The following is a 17,304-nucleotide window of genomic DNA, read 5'->3' as shown; positions in this document are numbered from 1 at the left end:
GAATTTCGCGAGATTCATGCAAAACGAAATGCCAATTTATTTTGGTTGCCAACATCATTTCATACACAACTTTTGGACAACATTTCATTATAGTTACGTTCCGTTTGGATGGAGGAATTTGAAAGAAAGGATTTGAATTTGACAACAATGCTAAATTTGCTAAACAAAACAAAAACTACATCAAATTGAATGCATTTGAAATAATTAGACATTTATTCCTTTCTTTCTTGTTTAATCTTGATATACATGAATTATAATAGTTTATAGCATGGACAATTTTCCGATACAATCTCTTCTAAATTCATTAATTTGAAATCCCTTCATTCAAATCTAGCATGGACCACGATCATCACTCATAATAGAAAGGTTATCTTTTTCTTTTCTTTTCCTTGGATAAAAATAAAATTTTTATCTTCACTTGTATTATCAGTAGCACATGAGATGATAAAACAAAGATGTAACTACCAACTTCTTGTCCTCTCATAATAACAAGCCAAAAATGCCCCTGACATTTATAACCTTTTATCACATGATCACATCTCAAAATCAGCCTTCCCAACCAAGGCTCAAATCGAAAACATTAAACTTTGTCTTGATCAAATAGGGATGAAGATAATACTATTTTAAGGTCTGATATTTAGACGGCCTATCAACTTGCCATTTTATTGGTTATTCAAATTAGAAAAAAAATAACATTAAATTTTCAGAGGGCCAGGTAGGAAGGAGTGGATGACGACATCAGAATGACCAGAAGCGATGACGTCGCACGACAGCAACGTTAATAAAAGAGCGCGTGTAGAAGCATCGCGCCACATGTTGTATGACGTGGAGGCTCATCTAGCCGTTGGTGGGAAGAGGGGCCTGAATCTCGGGGGTAGGGTTCTTTTTTGTCTTTGGATGGACCTTCATTCCTTCTTCCTTGCATTGCAATTTGAGAGGAGTAGCTCTTTTTGACGCCTGTATAAAGCCTACAGCCCACCACAAAAACTCTCCTCCTTACATATAGCTAAAACACGTTATTAAGGATTAATTAGTTGTTAATCAAAATTATTAAGGTCTAATCATGGAGTGGTCTTGGCCGGAGAGTGTGTTATCAAATGGGGAAAGGGTGAAGGAAGAGTTGATGCAAGGGCGTGAGCTTGCAGGTCAACTTTGTAGGGTTTTTGATGATCACAAGTCAACACTTGTTAGTGGTTTTGGTGGTGGTGGTGGTGGTTCGGCTGAGGATCTTGTTGATAAGATTTTGGGATCATTTGCAAATACCCTTTTGATCTTAAATGGAAAAGAATCTGACGGGGAGATTGTTTCTGGTGATCAGATTCAAGGGATCAGTAGTGGTGGTGGCTCTGCAGATTCATCATCTTGGGATGCAAATCATACGGCGGCTGTTATTAAGTCTGAAGATTTTTATGAGGAGAGTTGTAAGACTACTTCAACCTTCAAGGATCGTAGAGGTTCTTACAAGAGAAGGTAAATTTATACATCCATTTACAGAGTGATCATCATCAACTCGTTTAGTTAATTGGGTGGATTCTTCAATTCACGACTCTTTGATTGATGGTTTAATCTTAAATTTTCATATGCTCTATGTGGGATCTAATTCCTGGTAGGAGTTCATGTGAAATATTCTACTGAAAAGTTTTGCTCATAATAATTATCCACACACACTTAAAATAAAATTTAGTAATTTTATTGTGATAAAATAAGACAGTTGTTAATTTGGTCTTCAATATTAAAAAAAATTTAAAAAATTGGTCACACCAATTGTTAGATTCACATAAATTCATAAAATTTCTATCGCGACAATGTAATTCACATGCGTGCTATATAATAAGTGTTAATTTACTCACAACAGCTGTTAGATTCGTATAGATGCATAAAATTTCTATTGAGACAAAATAAGGTAGGAGTTAGCTTTGGACCACCCCAGTTGCTTTGATAGGTTCATTCCATGCCATATACTAATAAAATTAGGATATGCTTTACTCTTTCCCTCTAATGAGTGACATAAATGTCCCTTACTCCTATCTTAATTATCACCATAGCATTATCAATAATCCATTCATTTCATTTTACTAATTTAATTGAGTTCAAAACAAAAGAATTACTTTGTTAATTGCTTGCAGAAAGACTTCACACTCTTGGACTAGAGACACTCATGCTTTGACAGACGACGGTCATGGATGGAGAAAATACGGACAAAAACGCATCCTTAATTCCAAGCACTCAAGGTAACATGCATACGATTTGGTCTACTTATAGCTCTCATAATTCCATATGGAAATGTATAAATTCGAGTCTTAATTGGACTCAAATTAATAAAGTAATAATTTTTGAATAATTGATGTTGACCATGGTCATGTTATACGATGCAGGAATTACTATAGGTGCACTCACAAGTTCGAACAATCTTGCAAAGCAACCAAATACGTGCAACAAATTCAAGATCATCCACCAATGTTTCGGACCACATATCATGGCAACCACACATGCAGAGACTTGGATTGTACAAGTCCTAGAGAGTCTTCAAATTTCATCAGATTTGGCGACACCAAACAAAATCATCCCTTTTTCTCATTCTTCACATCAGTTAAAAAAGAAGAATTGGTCTTCAAGGACGAATTGATCATTAAGAAAGAGATACCACCAACAAGTGATGATCGTGTGATGACAAGCCACAACAACTATTCATGGTTGTGTGATTATCTTGTGTCACCCGATTTGACGACGTTCGAGTCCTTTGGGCCCTCGAACGGGGTCTCATCAACCCTCGATGAGTTTGATCATGAGGATGTGATTTCTAGGTTAATGATGGGGTCTTTTGACTTGGATGAATTATTGCAATATATTTGAATTTTGATGCTGAAGTGTTTGCAATATATTTGTTCCTTGGAATAAGTTTGATGTAGGAATAATCGCTTGTTCAACTTCTGTTTGTAAACATTTATTCATCCAAAAATAGGAAGCAACCTTTTTGCTTCACTTTTTGCCAATTATGTAAGCTTGCACTTGAAGTATATCCATGATGTTTCTTAATCAAATATCTTTCTAAAATATAACTTACTTAAATCCCTTTTAATTAAGTTATATTTGAAGTGTAATCCAATTAAATTTCAATTTCATTTACTTATTTTAGTTATTCACATCAAGTTCTTCAATTTTTATAATTGAATCATTATGATCCACACATATATTTATCATTTGACCACTCAATTGAGTTAATGAAATTTTAATACTTTCTTGAAGTACCGTATTCATTAATTTTGTAGGACACAATTGGATGTCAAAACGGTTGCCGATTTGTCTAATTTTTTACAAGAATGATCTATGAATGTTGACTTAAAATAGATGGTTTGGATCGTTGAAATTTTTTTTATAGGGGACCATAAAAAGGTGTCTCTCAAATAAAATTATTTGAGAGATCCCTCAATAAAAGAGGACTATATATATATACAATAAGTTGTAATTTTTTATTTATTACAAAAGTGTAATGATTTGAAATGCAATATGATTTAACAAATCACTAAAATCACCTGCTTCTGATTAGATTTAATCAAAAGCAAGTAGAGAGTCTTATTTCTTATTAAGTTATGGCAAATAAACATATATGTTTAATCCATCGAAAATAAATTTGTATTGTATCTCATTTCGGCATAAAATGTCTCATATGAGTTAAAAATATGTCAAGATCAAAATATGTAATTAAATAATATTGTAGCCAACCCATGATTGTGGTGATTAAAGCTAATACATTTTATATTGTTGCAGGTCCAAAAGAGACAGATGGTGCACGGAAAAGATTTGCTTTAACAGTCTGTACATCAAGTGTGGTTTAATTTGCCTTGGAAATCAAATCCTCTCTCAACCCACTAGGTTTAGGAATGTGTCTTCGCTATGAGACACAGAACAAAACGATGTTAAGTTAGGGAAAATATTATATTTTATACACCATAGTTTTGGGGGGTTTCATAATGAACGAGCAAATTACAAAAGTAAAAGTATTTGAACTATACATGATACATTTTACTTGAGCAACAATGTACGCCTTTTAAGAAACTAGGGCCTCCTATACTCATAGAAAGAAAATCAAGGATCTATATAGATATTGTCATGAAATCTTAATACTATGATATAAATCTGACAGTAAAATATTATTCTCGAAACGACACCAACAATCTCTTTTGATCGTATATACCTTTTCATTTTACGACTTGGTTCTATATGGTATATATACATGTATCCTCTTTTTTTATTTTCTTTGTTGTTGAGTTATTGTCAAACAAAAGAAGATCTTCAGCAAATGGGAAGTTACCATCAACCAGAAAATCGAATCTAGTGCTTGGAGAGTTCCACTATGAATGTGAATGTACGAACAGTCAACACTGAACAAGACCCAGATATTCACATAAATATATCCTAAATTCCTAATTGGCTGGTCAACCCTCGTGCCACTGAAAGTAGACCACAGTGGACCCCTTTCTTTATGTCTTTATCTCCATACAAAGGTTATAGCTTTTCCAAGTTTTGGATTAGAAATTTTGATTAGGCATGTGTGAAAGTGACGGGAATGGCTTTGGTTCATTTGATTTGGTCCGGCCGGATGAGTCAAGTTTGCTCAACAAGTTAAGTTTACTTTTTCTTTTTTATAATCTTCGCTAGAAAACTAAACATTGAATTGAAAGAGAGATATTCTTTAGGTCTCCAAATGATTTGTACCATAATAAAACTTTGTTGGCTTATCCTTAACCTACACTTCCAATAAGATGTGAACTAATAATTGTTCTAATTCTATAACACAACTCAAATCTACTACAAATCAAAGGGATAACATTGTGGATTATATGTAATTATAATCAAGAGGTAGAGTTTAGGTTACTTTTTTTTTTTGGAGTCAAATATAAACTTCATTAAGGGCCAGAGGCAAAGTTTATGTTACTGGATTCTGTTTATATTGAACATGAATCGAGATAAATTATTTTCGCAATCTAAAGTCGGAAAAGCTATAATGAGGGGGTATGGCGGTGAGGCGTATCCAATCCAACCATTAAACTTCAACAAGGTTGAATTAGATTGAACCCCTCACCTATACCTCCTCATTATAGCAGCTCTTTTCTAAAGTTGTTGGCAAACCTCAAACCCTAAAAAAGACCCAATTCTTCTTTTTAATTTCTCAGTGGGGGAAAGTGTTGAAACTTTGAATGCTTTGCATCTGAAACGAGTTAAATTTCAACCATAGAAAGGAAAAAATAAGATAAAATATGACTTTAAATTTTGGATATCTTATTGGATGTCCCATTGGCACAACAACTTGAGATTTTTTTAAATAAAATTGTTGGTTCCCCAAAATTAGCAAAATAAATAAATAAACAAATAAAATGTCCAGAAGGTCAGTATACCAGGCAGCAACGAGTCGATGACGACACAACAGTGACCTCAGGCATGCCATGAGACTATATGTTGTATGACGTGGATGGCCATCCGTCCGTTCATCCAAGGAGAGACATCAATCGCGCTGATTGTGTCCTTTTGACGCATATAAAAATGGTCTCCCGATCCATCACCAAAATTTATCAGAAATTTGTGATATCGACCAAAACTTAAAAATAGAAATAAATAAACAAAAACAAAAACAAAACTTGGAGTAGTGGTCTTTGGCCGGAGGGAGTGTCATCAAATCGGCAAAGTGAGATGGAGGAGCTGATCCACGGTCGTGAAGTTGCCAGTGGTCAACTTGGTAGGGTAATTAATCTTCATAATAATAGGTCACTTACTGTTAATGGTGATCATAATCATGATTTGGGATCGGGCAATGGTGAAGGTTTTGTTAATAAGATGTTGGGGTCATTTTCGAATACCCTTTTCATCTCAAATGGGAAGGAGATGAAGGAGTTTCATCATCATGATCAGATTATTCAAGTGAATACTAGTGGTGGTGGTGGTGGTGGTGCAGGTGCAGGTGCAGGTGCATCATCTTGGGATGTTGATCATCTGCTTGATCATGCTATTAAGTGTGAAGCTTCTAATGAGGAGACTTGTAAGAGTGCTTCGACCTCCTCCACGGATCGCAGAGGCTCTTACAAGAAAAGGTATATAATCAATTAATTACATTCACTATACTATTGATATATGTAACTATTTCATTACCATAATTTACATAGATTCATCAACTCACGGTAATTATATGAGCAAATAGATCTCACTGCAAGATTATATTTTTTGTTTTTGTTTTTGTTTCTAATTAGAGGTAATTTCTTTCGTGCATGATTGATTGATTGTTCAATGTCAAAAGTATTCAACGTATATGTCTTAATGAGGTACATGATTGAGTTAATTAATGCGTGAAACGATCTTTTTTCTTGGAGAGTGCTTGAGATTGGGGTCAAGCAAGTAAACTATCTTTGTTGGAGAACTTTTTTTGTTACATGAAAACTATCTTTGTTGCCGTTCTTTGGGGTCTTCCCCCAATTTCATTCTTTTCAAAAGGATACTTTCCTTTTTCCTTCTATCATTTTTCAATTTTATTACTTCATTTCATCAATTTGGCGTAAATTAATGATCAATGAATAATCAATCCAGTTCTAAACCAAGAGTTGGAAGTTGTAAATTACTTGCAGGAAGACTTGTCACTCTTGGATTAAAGACTCTCCTGCTTTGACTGAAGATGGTCAAGCATGGAGGAAGTACGGACAAAAACTCATCCTTAATGCCAAGCACCCAAGGTACGCGTACATACATACAATTTCTCTACAACTTATAGGTGTTGGCAAGAATATTTTTGTATATTTTGTGTAATTACTTACGCTTTGTACGTCTAGTTTTATTGTAATTATGATTTTTTTTTTTCTATTGTAATTGTTTTAGGGTTTACCACTTCATACATTTTCATAAATATATCTACATGCTGTACATACCAGAAAATTATCATATACTTTGTTTACTTATATTGCAACCTTGGTTAATATCTCAATTAATTGGATATGTTGTGAGCATGCAATGCAGGAACTACTTTAGGTGCACCCACAAATTCGATCAAGCATGCCAAGCAACCAAGCACGTACAACAAGTTGAAGATGATCCACCATTGTTTCGTACCACATATTATGGCAACCACACATGCAGAGACCACTTGAAAGCTTGTGAGCTGGTCTTGGATTGTACAAGCCCTAGAGAGTCTTCAAAGTTCATCAGATTTGACGACAACAACCTCTCAAGCAAACAAGAGCACCCCTTTTTCTCATCTTTTAAATCGCTAAAACGAGAAGAATGTTTCAAGGAAGAGACGACGCCAAGTGATTATATGACAACCCAGCACCACAACCAATTAGCATTGAGTGATTATCTTGTATCACCTCCTGATCTTCCGGCATTCACGTCCCCTGGGCTCATGAGCGGGTTTGCATCGGCCAATACTGCTCAGCTTGACGAGGATGCGATTTATAGGAAAATGGCGGGGTTTAATTATGATGACTTTGCATTTGATGAGTTTCTGCAATATGAGTTGAGGTAGATGATCAGTACGTACGGACTTGCAAGAGTTTGATGAAGGAAAAAGTCGCGTGTTCTGATTTGAAGAGAATGATCTATAGTTGCTTTATTAGTGTAGAAAAATCATGTAAACACTTTATTCATCCAAAAATAGGAAGCAACCTTTGTGTGTCTTTTTTTGTTTTGTTTTAATTACATTGCTTACATGATATTTCTTAATCAAAATCAATATTCTCATACATGTATATGTATATACTTATGTAGATCTCTAGAAATAAGCTAGCTAATTCGAAGTAGTTGACATGAAAGTATATGACTGTAACTATATAGCTAGGTTTTAAAAATAAAAAATAAATTTGAGGGACAAATAACCGGAATATATAACAAATCAACAAATTTTTTTCAGTCATAATTAAGAAGTTCGTATTGTATCACCATATTCGTACGTGCTATATATCTTAAGTCTTATATGTAGTACTACTTATGGCAGGGAAACCTTTGGACCCTGAAGAAGGACCAGATATATTCACATATCCTTAACTAAATCTCTGCAAAAGTTTGATGTAGCAAAAATGGTGTGTTGTGATTTCTGAAGAGAATGTATATGTATATTTGATCAAGAGAAGCCCACCTTCAAATTAATAAGCAGCAATAATCATATCTAAGATTAGAACGTTCCTATGATGGTGATCCCTTTTCTTCCAGTCCAAGTTAATGTTCCACACATATAAGTTAATTAAACGTTATGGCTTTTCTAAATTTTTTGTCATTAATGAGAAAGTGATTGGCAACTTGGTTTGATTTGAATTATTTAGTCTGCTGGAACAAAAGGAGACCCAAAAAATATCTTTAGGTCTCCAAATAAATGTATCATAATGAATTTTTTTTGGGCTTATCCTATGTTTAAAACTACTAGGATAAGGGGCGGTTTGTGAATTTTCCCTCGTGTGACAAAATTTTATATTCTGTATCAAAGTTAATTCACTAAATAAAATTTTACACGTCATGATTATCTAGAACGTATGGAACTTTTTATTTATTTATTTAAAATCTAGAACGAGAACATTTTATTTGAACATTAATTTATCAGTTTCCTTTGTAGGGGATGATCCAGAAATTTTACTAGTCCTAACTAATTTATTTTATAATATAACATATGGTGTACAAATTATATGACAGATGCATCGGACGTAGGAATATATTGGCAGCTGAAAGTATGACGTTAATCGAATATATTTCATTACAAAAGACTTGTCCTAGTAGCTGTTGAATGCAAATGGTAGTGCACAAGACAAAGTTCAGTAACAACAACCGAAGTATACGAAATCATGTTGATAAGAACAACAAGCGGCCCAAGGCTCAAAAATGAAGTTTCAGTTGGGCTATGGCATTGGTCTACTAAAAAAAGGCCCATTGCTGTCATTCCTCTTCTCTTTTTCTTTTTTTCTTGTTGATAAGATGATGTCATTCTTCTTTGATTTCTCAATGCATGGATAAAGTCTATAAAGCAAAGTGTTGAAAACCCTATACTCAATTATAAGGTCCTACTTCCATGGATGCAATCATGCAATGAATCAGAAGATAGTAATTTTATTATGGCATATGAGCACCAGGAAACACCAAAGTCCCAAATATTCGCAGCATAACATAAAAATCAAAATCACTACAAAAAACATATGTGTATATATTTTCTCTTCAGTCTTCAACTGAGGTTTTGCTTGTTGTCTTTTGACAACTTCCCAACAAAATCAAGCCCATAAAGCCCCCAAACCAGAGCAAGAGATGACAACCAAACTGGGACAGGACCAAGCATCCACAGCAGCATGAGAAAAGTGATGCAGAGCATTCTGCTGCTCACAAAAGCCAGAATGAAGCCTTTCTCAAATATGGTTCTTATGTTTCCAGAAGATGTGAACTCATGATCACCAGATGCATTTATCAAGAAATTGGCATCAATCAAAAACCCAATTGCCATGGAGCTGCACAAGAAGCTCACTGCCAAGGACAATGCTGCTGAGCCATATTTCAGAGCAAAAATCATTGTAGATTGTGACCCAAAAAATGCATGGCTGAAGAGGTGGGTTGCGCTATAGCTGTTGTTTATGAAAGCTGCCAATGAGACTTCAATGAGAATTGCTATGGAGGCTGTGAGTGTTGTGCCCATCAGAGTGTTTCTCAAGCTTTGGACTGCCAGCATGCCTTTCTTGTCATCTCCCTGCATAGCCAACATCATCGTATAAATTAGCAAAAATAAGTAATCTAAGATACAATTAATAAAATAATGGTGTTTAGAGGGTTGATTAGATGGATATGGTTGGGCTTAATTACCCCATTTAGCTCTAGAAACCATGCTCTCCTTTTCAGCATGTTGATCCCAATTGTGGTGTGAGAGGGTTTGTTCTTGAAGTTGTGCCAGAGATAGGCATGGTAGCCTACTGTGACAAAGAGGCTCAAGGGGACCAAAATGGTGTCTAGATAAACAACCACTCCCATCTCAAGTTCTTTGAATATTTAATTCCTAGATAACCAGAGATGGATTTGTAGCCAAAGCAATCCTATATATTGTGACTGATGAGAGAGCCCAAATGAGTCTAGGAGGAGCAAACGGTAGTGGAAATTTCGTCACCAGCAAATGCCTTTTGTGAATGTGTCGTAATTGGCAGGCAGAGTTGTGGAATGTGTATAATGGACATTAAAGTTTTGGTGTGGGGTTGGAGGAATATGCAAAAGACTAAGCATTGATTCTAGTGGCCAGTCCACAAATGTTTTAAATGGATTGATTTTGTCATGGAAATTGCATAAGGGAAAGCAACGATTGCGTTATAAAGTTTGATTCGATTTTTAAACTCGGAATGTTTTTTCAGCCACATGAAGGCCATGGTTGTGTAACTTGTGTTGTGTGCCTACTTCTAATTGGGTGCTTTTGTATGGCTACTGCAAAAGAATTGCTTTAGTTAGAAGTTAGAACCTAACAAAAGCAATTGGGCGCACTAAAATTACTGCACAAGGATTCTGGACCACCTATTTACTGTGAGTTTTCTTACTGGCATCGGTTAAGAGAATAATATATATTTAGTTGTATAATTATGTGATGAGAGAAATAAGAACATTAATTATATACAACTGGTGATGATTATATATAATCACGTGATGAGTGAGAGGGATATGAACATAATTATATAAAACAAGTGACGGTTATATATAATCACCTGATGAGTTAACTTAGAGTTCGACTATAATTATAAAAATATACATGCATCTGCATTGCTTTCTTAACTTGTTCCTCAACTGAGACTTTGCCTATTGCTTTTGTTGAATTTCCCAACAAAATCAAGCTCAGAGAGCCACCAAACCAAGGCCAGGGACGACAATGCCACAGGCACTGGACCAAACAACCACAACATAAGGGGAAATGAGATACAGAGCAACCTGTGGCCTATGAGAGCCAACATGTATCCTCTTTCAAATAGTGTTTGTGTAATTCCAGAAGATGAGAACTCAGCAGAAGCGTTGATGAGAAAAATGGTGTCAATGAAGAACACGGTGGCCATAGAGCTGCATAATGAACTAAACAGCAAGATAACTGAGGCAAAGCCATACTTGAGAGCAAACATTCTTCCAGACTGTGAACCGAAAAGGGGGCTTTCGATTAAGAGGTGGCTTGCATTGTAGGCATTGTTGGTCAGAGCAGCCAAGGCCAAGCTAAAGGCAATTGCTATTGAAGCTGTGAATATTGCCACCATTTGAGTGTTTCTCAAGCTTTGGACTGCCAGCATAGCCTTCAAACCATCACTCTGCAAATCATTTAATTTAATTAAGACTAGAAACCTCAAATTGAGGCTTTTTTTTCAAGTGGGATTTCGAAAATCATGAAGAGGGTTTTGGACTTACCTCCTTAATTTCTAGAAACCATGTTCTTCTTCTGATTGAGTCAATTCCAATGGTTGTATGAGATGGCTTGGTCTTGAAGGTATGCCATAAATATGCATGGTAACTTATTAGAAGGAAGAGGCTCAAGGTGACCAATATGGTGTCTAAATAAACAAGCACTTCCATATTCTCTTCAGCAGATTAGAGGCATGCCTGTGAAGTGGAAGAGGGTATGAATAATGTTTTGAAGGTGGCAAAATCTGTTTGTGAAAGATGGTTCAGAACAGCTGGTATTATGTATGATGGACATTGTAAATTTTTGTGGCTAGGGTTTGAGTAATCCACAAAACGCCTAATAATTTATATGGGCATGCTGTTGTTAGTTGACCTAATTAAACTCTACTGATTTGCCAAGCTAAAGTAGATGGCTAGATGTCCACTATAGATATAGTTTAAGAAGTTAAGTAGGTCAAGACCAAAAACAAATGCTCTAAATGAGTAGAAAATGATTTTCAAATTGAAATGCTGTGGAACAGAAAAAGTTATTCATATTCTGATTTTTAATTATATTTTTCTCATTTGATTCAAATAATTTGAATGTGTCGTTTAAAAATATTAAGTTTGAAAGTGTGATTGTACGGGCTATGTTGAGGGACTACGTTAAGGAGTTCAACTAACCTTACAACAATTACTCTACAATTGATCGAATGACTATTAAAAACCCCCCTTTAATATAATTTTTTTATTATAAAAAAAGACTATTAAAAACCCCCTCTTTATAATCTCTCATTTTGTCTTTCTGAACAAAAACATGCCTCTCAGTCGAGTACTATAATGCTTGATTTTTTTATTTTTTATTTTTTGTTTCAAAAGTTTGACAACAAAAAGCCCAATACGTACAAAGTTGATAAAGGTAACGCAAAAACCATCCCAAGAGAATGGCGTCGGAAAGAAGGCCCAACAAGAAGCCATTTAGACTGAGCGGAAGTCAGTACCGCTACCAGTAAGGCGCGGTGTCGTTTTCAGTTGGTTGCCTGTTTCTTGCTCACTTTAGAATTGCTCACTTTATCGTCTCAAAAACTAGTGCGCTGATAATTTGAGAGGAAGAGGGGAGGTGAGAGAAATGGAACAGAGATTGTTGTGGTGTGAAAAGGGCTCGCTTTTAGGGTTCATATTTGGGGTTATTTTTATTATATGCAACGAATGCATCGTACAGTGTAATGCTTCAATCCACGAGTACAGAAATGAAGCTTTCAGTCCTCAGTCAAACGCCTTCTTCTTCCATGGCGGCAGCGAGGGCCTCTACGCTTCTAAGGTCCATGGTTCTGCTGATTCTTCGTCCACAGACAATCATCACCTCAAGGGCAAGTCCTTCATCAGGTCACTAATTTCTATTACTTCCTTTTATCCTCTCTGTATTGCAAATTTTGTTACTTTATATGCTACCTGGTAGTTCTAGAATCATAGATACCAATTTCTTTAAGATAGTGAATTTTGTGCAGTTAGTAAGTTTGTACATGTAAGAATTATTTGGTAAATTGAGATTTTTAATCACCTGGGTTATAATCATGGTTGTGCACTTGATTTTAAAAAAATTATATCATGATTTCCTGCTATGGATTTGGCTCCATAGACGATGTCGCGCTCACTAATGGAATTTCAGGTTTGAGAGTGTCACTTTTGTGAGGACTAAAGAGTCTGCCAATAAGCAAAGTGAAATGCAGCAGAATACTGGTTTGGTGGAAGCTATCATTCTTGAAGTGAAGGACAGGGTTCGGATTGGAGCTTCTTTCGTCCAATCCGAAAAGATATGCTGCACCAGAAATCTTTCGAATTCTGGATACTGCACGGTGGGAGAGGTTGTTATCCACAAAAATCCAGACAACCCTGACTGGCCTGTGCGCATCAAAACCTTTTTTAATGGAAAGGCTGAAGAGGCCACAATGGATACTAAGTCAATTAATATCAATTGTTCCGGAATGTACTACCTTTATTTTATGTTCTGTGATCCGCAACTCAAGGGCACATTGATTAAAGGAAGGACCGATTGGAGAAACCCAGATGGTTATTTGCCTGGGAAGATGGCTCCTTTGATGACATTATATGGCTTTATGTCTTTAGCTTACCTTGTGCTTGGCCTAGCCTGGTTTCTGAGGTTTGTTCAGTTTTGGAAGGATATTATACAATTGCACTACCATATTACAGCAGTGATTGCTCTTGGAATGTGTGAAATGGCTGTGTGGTACTTTGAGTATGCCAATTTTAATTCAACTGGAATCAGACCTATGGGCATTACATTATGGGCTGTAACCTTTAGCGCTGTCAAGAAGACTCTTTCTCGCCTTCTTCTTTTGGTAGTTTCCATGGGCTTTGGCGTCGTGAAGCCTACACTGGGTGGTATAACACCAAAAGTATTTCTTCTTGGTCTGGTATATTTCGTGGCATCAGAAGCACTTGAGCTTGTTGAACATTTGGGGAACATTAATGATTTTTCTGGAAAAACAAAGTTGTTTTTGGTTCTACCTGTTGCCTTCTTAGATTCATGGTTTATTCTATGGATTTTCTCATCGTTATCAAAAACTTTAGAGAAACTTCAGGTAATCTTTTGTTTTTGTTTTTGTTTTTTTTTTTTCACTCTCTCTATTTGCCTTCTGTTATACCTTCATCATATGAATGCTTTAATATAGTATCTTATATTTCATGTAACATTGTTCATCCCATTAATATCTTCCTGTAATTTACTTATATCTATAGTGTGTGTGTTTGTTGGGGGATGTTACATTAATGACCAACTCTTGACCTTCTTCCTCTTGTTTCTTTTGCATGCAGATCAGGAGAAACATGGCTAAATTGGAACTATACCGAAAATTTACCAACTATCTCGCAATTTTTGTGCTTCTCTCGGTTGCTTGGATTGGCTTTGAGGTATTACTCAGTGCAAAGTTGTATATTGTGAATTAACAATTCCATGGGGTACAATGAACTATACTGGATTATGTGGTGTCTTTGTTCGTATTCTTATCTCCAGTAAAGCTACTAATTGAATCTCCCCTGGATATTGTTGACTCAGCTATATTTCAATGCAACGGATCCTCTGAGTGAGTATTGGCAAATTGCTTGGATTATTCCTGCATTCTGGACTCTGCTTGCATATGCTCTCTTGGCGGTGATATGTATCCTTTGGGCTCCTTCACGTAACCCAACTAGGTATTTTGTTTGACATTGCTTGTTAACAGGTTCATGGTGTCTTGTATCATAACAGTCATATCTGCATGTAGTTATAAATATAAAAAAATCTATATAGATTTCCTTAACGCATGTTTCCATTGTTGGACTTGACTGGCATAAAATTTATGTTATAGAAGACCTTTTGTTTCTCTCTACTATCTTGTGTATTGAGTGTTATTTATCGTAAGCATAAAAGGGTATGCTATTCTTGTTGAAATTTTGTGGAAATTCAATCGCATGTGTAACCAAAACCCTTTCTTGGACCTGCATTTCTTTCTCTGCTTTCTGATGATTTTTTTCATCCGTTACACCTTTTTGGTGATTTGAATCCAAAATGCAAATGACATTATGAATTTGGTATTTTTTGTATTTCCTTCGCAAAAGTTGATAACATTCATTAATGTTCTTATTTTGGTCCGGGACATGTAGATATGCATACTTGGAGGAAGCAGGAGACGATTTTGATGAGGAGGGCATCTCGTTAACAAGTGGTGCTTTGAAGGTGAGTGGAGATGTGACGGCCATGCGAGAATATGACAATGTGCTTGCTGAAGATCTGGAGGAGGATAAGCGAGAATAGATCTTTGCTGGCCCTGTATTTTTACCTTGATGAAGCTTCAGTTTCATCATATCCAGCAGTTCTGTAAATCTTGAGACAGAATCTATGTTGTATTGTATGTAGAGAGAATAGGTGAATGACTAGTTATGGTAGAAAAGTATGTGAAGAGAGAAATACAAATTTTAGAGCTGTACCATAAATGTATGATCACTTTCAGTTTAGTCAAGAGAACAAAGATAATCTAATTCATGATGAGCCATTTCCATTCTCTGAATCTCTGCTTTGGATATATTTCTACTGCTCTCGTATCTTCTCTGGTGACAATTATTTCACCTATATCTCTGTCACTTTCTTAAAAATGAAGTTTAAAAAAAAACGTATATAATTTGTGGCTGCTGGGATTCGAGCCCAGGTCTCCACGGCCACAACGTGGAATTCTTACCACTAAACTACAGCCACATCTTGTTGTCTACTTGTTCGATGGAAATAATAATATACATAACATAACAAAAAAGTAACAAGTGCACCAAATTGTGTGTTATTGGGCTTCAAGATCCACAAACAATAACTTGTTGGTGTCAACCACTTGGGCCAGAATATATTGTCCACCAGCTCACTTCCAGAATCGTCTTGGTTTCTTTCGATGTTAGTTGTTTTTTTTTTCCCGAATTCGATGTTAGTTGTTCATTTCTCGTATTAGATTCTCATTCGTTACATTGAGAATTGAACTTTCCCAATTACCAGTTTCTTTCTAGACTAGTCAAGTTCTTTTCAGTTTCACAAATAAATTCATAGGTGCAGAAAAGGAAAGCCCTGGCAGCTTTGGCTTCAACAATTTGCTCTTTCATAAATTTCATATACATTCAGGTGCCTTCAGAACTACAAGCTCTTTGTTTGATGTTTCACCGATGAACCCAATTTCTCATTGTTTATGTTTCAAATGCCATTTTCAAGAAAAGGGGTCTTCCAGAAGTGGATTTTAATTGTTGGGTTTCTTTTGGTTTTGTCTAATAGTTGAAGAAAAGAACATGGGTCGTCCTCACCACCATCACCATGGAGATGGAGACAGCCCTTATGATGATCCATTGTTATCGTGTTGTTGCTGCCCCTGTTATTTAGTCTCTTCAACTTTCAGAAGAATCGGGAGATGCATCTTTGCGGCTTGTTTCCCTCTTCTGCAGTGTTTTGGATTGGATAACTGCCGTCACCACCACCACCACCACCACCACGTACATCTTCACTGAGAGCATCAATTTATGTTTAAGTATTCTCCTGCCTTTTGTTCTACTTGTGTTGGCTCAATTTAGATCCTCAATTGAATTGAAGGGACTTGTTTTACAGTCAAACTCTAGCTATATGTTTCTCAATTGATGACAAGAAGAACTCTTTGTGAGCTGAAAGTATGCCAAATGGAATTGTGCATTGTTTATCTCAGCCATCATACCCAAGTCACATTAGTTGATTTAATTATGTTTGATCGATTTACACTTTTTGTTTGTTAACAAATAAATGACCATTTGGTTTGAAATAAATCAAAATTTTAATAATGGAAGTGGGTTTGGTGCCTTTACATTGCCTTCAAAAAGTATGGCGGCATGTCCACGGTGCAAGAAATATGCAAAAAGCTTGGTTATTTGCCACACAACATCTAATAATAATATCATAAATACTTTATAAAAATAAAAATAAAAATTCTACGGACTTTTAACAGTTTGGGTTATATAAGGTGTCGCCTTTTACTTTGAGAAATTTATGTTGCTACATTTCCAATCATATTATAACTTCTTTTTTTTCCTTTCTTTGCCAGTGCCAATAATTCTAGCTTTTGTCATGAGGCCCATGAATTGCTTTAAATTGCGTGGGATGGGACCGCCGCCAGTTAAAGCCTCCAGGCGTGATCTTGTACGATTCTTTACCACAGATGCCTCATCCAGCAGCCAACCACGTGTTTCTCTTCACCAAATTATCCAAGAGTAGCATGCAACAAAATAATACGATTAACTCTTAATTAAAGCATCAAATTAAACATATATTATCTCTACTAATGTGATCTAAATTGAAATGACATTAGTTGATTTTACTGACAAAGCGATGTTCTACGCATCTCTAATGTATGAGGAGAGAAATCGAAATCCGACGCAAAACGGCATATACACTAACTT

General features: G+C 35.8%; 5 protein-coding genes, 1 long non-coding RNA gene and 1 other non-coding gene across 7 annotated transcripts; 4 read left to right on the top strand and 3 right to left on the bottom strand.

Moving 5' to 3' along the window:
- On the top strand, window positions 946-3,041 carry LOC18773727 (probable WRKY transcription factor 70). The gene is made up of 3 exons (XM_020566614.1): window positions 946-1,470; window positions 2,127-2,231; window positions 2,376-3,041. Exons 1-3 carry the CDS (start codon window positions 1,064-1,066, stop codon window positions 2,851-2,853), a joined length of 990 nt encoding a protein of 329 aa, XP_020422203.1. The 5' UTR covers window positions 946-1,063; the 3' UTR covers window positions 2,854-3,041.
- On the top strand, window positions 5,490-7,700 carry LOC18774487 (probable WRKY transcription factor 70). The gene is made up of 4 exons (XM_020566884.1): window positions 5,490-5,734; window positions 5,951-6,086; window positions 6,615-6,719; window positions 7,000-7,700. Exons 1-4 carry the CDS (start codon window positions 5,689-5,691, stop codon window positions 7,505-7,507), a joined length of 795 nt encoding a protein of 264 aa, XP_020422473.1. The 5' UTR covers window positions 5,490-5,688; the 3' UTR covers window positions 7,508-7,700.
- LOC18773401 lies at window positions 9,056-10,114 on the bottom strand. The gene is made up of 2 exons (XM_007207536.2): window positions 9,814-10,114; window positions 9,056-9,700 (listed from the first exon to the last, which is right to left on the bottom strand). Exons 1-2 carry the CDS (start codon window positions 9,976-9,978, stop codon window positions 9,188-9,190), a joined length of 678 nt encoding a protein of 225 aa, XP_007207598.2. The 5' UTR covers window positions 9,979-10,114; the 3' UTR covers window positions 9,056-9,187.
- Window positions 10,651-11,671, bottom strand: LOC18772246. Its single transcript, XM_007206424.2, has 2 exons — window positions 11,377-11,671; window positions 10,651-11,279 (listed from the first exon to the last, which is right to left on the bottom strand). The coding sequence occupies exons 1-2, from the start codon at window positions 11,539-11,541 to the stop codon at window positions 10,770-10,772; spliced, it is 675 nt and encodes a 224-aa protein (XP_007206486.1). The 5' UTR covers window positions 11,542-11,671; the 3' UTR covers window positions 10,651-10,769.
- LOC18772082 (transmembrane protein 87B) lies at window positions 12,269-15,416 on the top strand. Its single transcript, XM_007205190.2, has 5 exons — window positions 12,269-12,735; window positions 13,019-13,952; window positions 14,185-14,280; window positions 14,426-14,562; window positions 15,013-15,416. The coding sequence occupies exons 1-5, from the start codon at window positions 12,479-12,481 to the stop codon at window positions 15,161-15,163; spliced, it is 1,575 nt and encodes a 524-aa protein (XP_007205252.2). The 5' UTR covers window positions 12,269-12,478; the 3' UTR covers window positions 15,164-15,416.
- Window positions 15,530-15,601, bottom strand: TRNAH-GUG. Its single transcript has one exon. It is a non-coding gene; the product is annotated as a tRNA-His (tRNA).
- On the top strand, window positions 15,762-16,686 carry LOC18774112. Its single transcript, XR_002272022.1, has 2 exons — window positions 15,762-16,009; window positions 16,157-16,686. It is a non-coding gene; the product is annotated as an uncharacterized LOC18774112 (long non-coding RNA).

This window comes from Prunus persica, chromosome G6, assembly GCF_000346465.2.
Source record: "Prunus persica cultivar Lovell chromosome G6, Prunus_persica_NCBIv2, whole genome shotgun sequence".
Lineage (NCBI taxonomy): Eukaryota > Viridiplantae > Streptophyta > Magnoliopsida > Rosales > Rosaceae > Prunus > Prunus persica.
This window is presented reverse-complemented; position numbering and strand designations above follow the sequence as displayed.

Bases quoted from the DNA above. Each gene is read 5' to 3' on its own strand.
- LOC18772082 (XM_007205190.2), top strand. From the start codon at position 12,479: ATGGAACAGAGATTGTTGTGGTGTGAAAAGGGCTCGCTTTTAGGGTTC. The intron at 13,953-14,184 runs GTAATCTTTTGT...TTTTGCATGCAG, and splicing joins AAACTTTAGAGAAACTTCAG to ATCAGGAGAAACATGGCTAA. The intron at 14,281-14,425 runs GTATTACTCAGT...TTGTTGACTCAG, and splicing joins TTGCTTGGATTGGCTTTGAG to CTATATTTCAATGCAACGGA.
- LOC18773727 (XM_020566614.1), top strand. From the start codon at position 1,064: ATGGAGTGGTCTTGGCCGGAGAGTGTGTTATCAAATGGGGAAAGGGTG. The intron at 1,471-2,126 runs GTAAATTTATAC...AATTGCTTGCAG, and splicing joins AGAGGTTCTTACAAGAGAAG to AAAGACTTCACACTCTTGGA. The intron at 2,232-2,375 runs GTAACATGCATA...TATACGATGCAG, and splicing joins CTTAATTCCAAGCACTCAAG to GAATTACTATAGGTGCACTC.
- LOC18773401 (XM_007207536.2), bottom strand. From the start codon at position 9,978: ATGGGAGTGGTTGTTTATCTAGACACCATTTTGGTCCCCTTGAGCCTC. The intron at 9,701-9,813 runs GTAATTAAGCCC...TTGGCTATGCAG, and splicing joins GGTTTCTAGAGCTAAATGGG to GGAGATGACAAGAAAGGCAT.
- LOC18772246 (XM_007206424.2), bottom strand. From the start codon at position 11,541: ATGGAAGTGCTTGTTTATTTAGACACCATATTGGTCACCTTGAGCCTC. The intron at 11,280-11,376 runs GTAAGTCCAAAA...AATGATTTGCAG, and splicing joins GGTTTCTAGAAATTAAGGAG to AGTGATGGTTTGAAGGCTAT.
- LOC18774487 (XM_020566884.1), top strand. From the start codon at position 5,689: ATGGAGGAGCTGATCCACGGTCGTGAAGTTGCCAGTGGTCAACTTG. The intron at 5,735-5,950 runs GTAGGGTAATTA...GTGGTGGTGCAG, and splicing joins AGTTGCCAGTGGTCAACTTG to GTGCAGGTGCAGGTGCATCA. The intron at 6,087-6,614 runs GTATATAATCAA...AATTACTTGCAG, and splicing joins AGAGGCTCTTACAAGAAAAG to GAAGACTTGTCACTCTTGGA.